Genomic DNA, 5585 nt, shown 5'->3' on the forward strand with positions numbered 1-5585 from the left:
GTCAATACTTGGAAGTTAGTATAATCGGAGTAAACGTGCTAAGTTTATGGAGCCAGAGAAGAGTAGTTTTCTTACTTAAGATGTGATGTAACGACAATTTATAACCTGCTAGTAACCATAACAGTTCCAATTTCAATATAATTTTAATTGAAGGTTTAGTTAGGGATTACAAAAAAGTCCAAGCCGGTCCTGTCCATTCCTATAGGATTTGACCCAAGCCTCCCACATGAGAGCTTGAACAAGGGCTTAGAAAAAAAAAAAGTTCGACTAAGCCTAAAGCCTCTATTTAAAAAAATATATTATAAATTAGAATAATAAATTTAAATTTAAAAAATAATGGAAAAAAAAAGCTAGAATCCCTAATTTATATATCAATAATGAATCAAAATACTTTAAAATTATAATACTAACTCTCTTTTAAATATTAATTACTTAAGAGATTCTGTGAATTAAAGAATTCAGAACTAAATATATAAATTTTTATTTACTTCATTTTCTTTATTTATTATTTTATTTTTTATATATTTATTTTCTTTAATTCATTGTTGATTATAACAATTTTATTATTATTAACTCATTTTAAGTTTACAATAATTTTTAAAAAAATTTAAAACATAAGTCAAAGCTAAAGTCTGGCCCAAGCCCAACCTTTACACTTGTACTCTAATGGGTTCAAGCCCAGCCCAAGCCCTTAAATTGACAACCCTAAATTTCGTTACACTTGTTGACTGCATTTTAAGTCTTATCAGTAAATACTCATTTAATCTTTATATTTTAATTTAAATATGTGTTTCGTCATTATATTTTAAAAAAACTTCAAAACACCATTACAATTAGAAATATTACATTATTATCCTTACTTTTTCTTAACTTTTATAATAATATCTTTACAACAATATTCTTGACGTTAATTAATCTTTCAACAAGTTAATTTTAGCAAATTAATCAATTAACCCATAAATATCAATATCAAAGAACTAATATTTCTTGCACTTGCGCAACAATCTTAGCGATAATCATTTATAAATAAATTAATAACTCATCTGAAAGATGTTTAACAATCTTACTAGTAATTATATTATAAAAAATTAATTTATTAAATTATTCTAAAAAATTAGATAAATTTTATGTTACTTTTAAGATTAATTTGATAAATTATCATTTTTTCTTTATTAACATATTTAAAGATATTATTGCGAAGAATATTATTGTAAAATGAACGAAGAAATAAAAATAAAATTGTAAAATACTTAATAGGAGAGGATTACCTTACCAAGGAGATTGGGCATATATTATCATAAAATTTGCTACTATTTATTTATCCAACTGAAAAGGCTGGCAAAATGCACTGAAATCCCATAGAAAATTAGAATTCATTGCAGTAAAACACAAACTATTGATCCTGCATAGTTTGTGTTATTGTAAAATGAACGAAGAAATAAAATAGAAGTCTAAAATATTTAATAGGAGAGGATTACCTTACCAAGGAGATTGGGCATATAACATCATAAAATTTGCTACTATTTATTTATCCAACTGAAAAGGCTGGTAAAATGTACTGATTATATAGAAAACTTGAATACATTACAGTAAAACACAAACTAATGATCCTGCATAATTTTATTGCAAAGAATATTATTGTAAAATGAACGAAGAAATAAAAATAAAAGTGTAAAATATTTAACAGGAGAGGATTACCTTACGGATGAGATTGGGCATATATTGTCATAAAATTTGCTACTATTTATTTATCCAACCGAAAAGGCTGGTAAAATGTACTGAAATTCCATAGAAAATTTGAATACATTACAGTAAAACACAAACTAATGGTCCTGCATAGTTATCAACAACAATAACAACCACCTAAATAAAAATGGGAATTGCAACTTCCTAATTCTTTTACAGATTTTTTCTTTCTCCTGTGTCACAGTTAGAAACTAGTACAATTCTGCTCACTTGCATTCAGGTCCCGACAAACAAATTCACAATCTTCTCAGTTCTCACCCTTGTTTTTATTAACTTTGAAGCACTGCTGGTTGAGTGTCCTCTTTCAATGGGATGTTAATGTCCATTGATGCAAGCCCTTCTAATTCTTGGATTGCGGCACCTGCGCTGATTTGGCTTTCACTGGTTATCTGGGGCTTCAGTACAGTAACAACTTGCTTCACCTTAGATTGCTGCGAGTGACATAATTGTAAAATAAATTCATCTTCCTGGAAAAATTTGGTGGCATCGTTTTAAGACACAAGCAGAACAAAAAGAAACTTACAAAGAATTCAAGCTTCCTCTTCAGATCTGCAATGGCTTGAGCTTGAGCTTGAGCTGCTTCGGTTAATGCCGACGATAAATTCTTTTATTTTAAAATGGAAAGACAGTAGACTCAATTCAGCAGAATAGAGAAATGAAAGATTTAAAAAAAAATCATCAAATCGATTGAACCTAAAAATCTCATTTAGATTATTCTTATTTTTCTTGGTTTTTATATATATGGTGGTGAAATGTGATCATTTTTCACCAGTAATGATATATTAAACAAAAAAACTAGTTATACAAAGTCATTCACATAAATTTACTAGGCAAATAAACTTTAATACATAAAAAGAAAAAAGCCAATATCATTGCACATTATTCCTATCAATTGTAACAATTCCTTATATATATATATTCAAATCATCCAATTCTATAATGCCCAATCAATTACTAAGGATGAATTTCTATAATTAGTTAGCATTCTTATATTATTCTTAATGAATTATCACTCAAAAACCCACTTAATTATGCAGTGAGTGGATCATTTTAAAAAAAGAAATCCGTCAAGTCGTCTATAAATTAACAACATATCTAGCCCCTGATTTTGAGGCAACTGGGGCTGGACCAATTGTCATTCACATAAATTTACTAGGCAGATAAACTTTAATACATAAAAAGAAAAAAGTCAATATCATTGCCACATTATTCCTATCAATTGTAACAATTCCTTATATATATATATATATATATTCAAATCATCCAATTCTATAATGCCCAATCAATTACTAAGGATGAATTTCTATAATTAGTTCATATACTTATATTATTCTTAATGAATTATCACTCAAAACCCACTTAATTATGCAGTGTATTGTTGAATTGATTCACACAAGATGAAAGTAAACAAAATTTTAAAGGAAAAAATTAACTAGACAATCCCCACTGTTATGCAAAAATGAAGGCAATAAATAACTTAAACGAAGAACTTACATATATTTTGACTAAAAACTAGTCAACTGCAATAGCTATCAGCACACTACATCACTATATTAAAATTACAATTATAATAATCTTCACATCTTGCTTCACTTAGAGTTGGTAAAATTTAACACGATCGGGTTACCCGACACAAATAAGACACGAATAAATGGGTATGGGTCGTCAAATTTGATATGATTATTAAATGGACCGGATCCAAGTTGACACGATTCCTTTCCGTGTCAGGTTAGAGATAAAGTTTTTCACCCATTTATCCGAATAATAATACGATTCTATTTTCTATTTTAAATTAATTTTTATATTTTGGTCATTAAAACTCAAATATTGAACATAATTCTCTCTTTTTAATTTTTTTTAGAAGACGGACATATACACAGTATTTTATTTATAATTTTTTATATAAGTTTAGAACTTTAACAGTGTAAGTGTTTAAAATATTGTTACATATGTATATTTCATTATATCGATATATAATATTATACATATGTATATTTCATTATATCGATATATAATATTATACATATGTATATTTCATTATATCGATATATAATATTATACATATGTATATTTCATTATATCGATATATAATATTATTTACACGTATATAATTTAAACTTTAAATAGTATAAATATGTAATAATTTAGAATGTGTGTAATATTTGTTAAATATATAGTTATTGAATGGGTTACTGGTAACCGTTTATTTTTCTTGTCAGGTTAACACGATTATTCAATGAACCGTGTTTGAATCAACTTAAATTCGACACGAACCGAAGATGGCAGAACACAAACCCAACCCGGTGACTTATTTTCCCAGGTGTGGCTTCTCTTATGGCCCAATCAAAGTAGTTAAATAGTGTGACAATGTCTATAAAAAGTAGCAGGGGTAAATACCTTTTTAGGGCGTCCCACGGGCCTCCCAATACGCCTTCCACTACCGCTCAGCAGCTGCTTCGCTGGCCGCCCCCGTGGCCGCTTCCCACCGGCGGCCGCACCAACAACTGTACTACCAACCTTCTTTGGCCGGCCTCTGCGCCTTGCCCCACCCGGCACCGGGACCGGCACTGGCACAGGCACGTGCACATTAGCGTCACTTGTAACATAAGAAACCGTAACGTTATTAAGCTGATCTTGTTGTGGCTGCTGCTGCTGAAGCGCCTTGACAGTTTTAGGCTTCTTAGGACGACCGGACTTTCTCTTAATGGACCCACGTTGTACCTGTCCATCAGTCTTCTTCGGCCGGCCACGCCCCCGCTTCGGCTTATCAACACCAGCAGCAGTAACCGTAACCAAACCCGGAGGAGCACCCGAATTCGTCTTGCGCGGGCGGCCACGTCCTCGGCCCGGGGAAACAGCAGCAGCGGAGCCAGCGGCAGTAGGATTGTTGTTGTTATGATTATATACGACGTCGTTTGATGGAAGAATGTTGCTAGCCGGATCAGATCTAGGAGGAGGAAGCTTGTAAGATTTCTTGACCATAACGAGATGTCCAGCGTTCTTCAGACGTTTCAAGTGGTTAGTCAACAAGGTCGAGTGAGTCGTTGGGAGATTCGGGTAAGCTTTTTCTATGTACTTAGCTATGGCTCTCTTGCTTGACCCGTCTCTTTCTTTCAACGCACTAATTGCTGCACATATCATCTATAAGCCCAAAACCAAAACCCAAAGCCGAAAAAAAAAAGGTTATTTTCTAAAAATTAAAACTCAAGCAGCTGAAGCTGGAAAAATAATTAAATAAAACAGAAAACAGAAAAGTTACCTCAGCGTAAGGAGGGTGGTTGTGGTTGAGAGTAGGAGGGCTAGGGTTGGCGACGGATGCAGAGGTGGCAGGGGGAGGAGGAGGAGGAGGAGGAGGCGGCGGAGGTGGGACAGATGGCGGTGGGGGAAGAAAAGACGGGTCCATTTGATTGGACGAAGGAGGAGGAGAAATTTTATTTTAATTTTTGTCAGAAAAATGAAAATGGGTAAGGCGAGTTAGGTCATACAGACATTGAGAGAGAAAATGGGGATTATTTACGAGATGACGATGAATGAGATGACATGATAATTTGATATGATATGATGAGTCCCCAGATCAGGGTAATGAACCGTTGAGAATTGCCGTGGGCTTTGCTTTGTACTTTGCTGACGTGGATTCTTTTTTCTTTCCTTCCTTTTGTATTTTTAATTACGGTTTTTAGCATTTAACACAAGTTCCGTAACAAAATTAAAAAAAAAGTTATATAAATTAATCTAATTTTATTTGTTATCTAAAATTTGAATAAATTTAAATTAATCTAAATTCTAAATGAAGCTAATCGATTGAATGTCTGAATTTGAATGATATTTTTATTTTTGTT

General features: G+C 32.0%; 1 protein-coding gene across 1 annotated transcript; it reads right to left on the reverse strand.

Moving 5' to 3' along the window:
* Positions 1 to 1722: 1722 nt before the first annotated feature.
* On the reverse strand, positions 1723 to 5304 carry LOC102616069 (histone H1). Its single transcript, XM_006490691.4, has 4 exons — positions 5006 to 5304; positions 4144 to 4887; positions 2270 to 2350; positions 1723 to 2177 (listed from the first exon to the last, which is right to left on the reverse strand). The coding sequence occupies exons 1-4, from the start codon at positions 5147 to 5149 to the stop codon at positions 2016 to 2018; spliced, it is 1131 nt and encodes a 376-aa protein (XP_006490754.1). The 5' UTR covers positions 5150 to 5304; the 3' UTR covers positions 1723 to 2015.
* Positions 5305 to 5585: the final 281 nt, after the last annotated feature.

This window comes from Citrus sinensis, chromosome 1, assembly GCF_022201045.2.
Source record: "Citrus sinensis cultivar Valencia sweet orange chromosome 1, DVS_A1.0, whole genome shotgun sequence".
Lineage (NCBI taxonomy): Eukaryota > Viridiplantae > Streptophyta > Magnoliopsida > Sapindales > Rutaceae > Citrus > Citrus sinensis.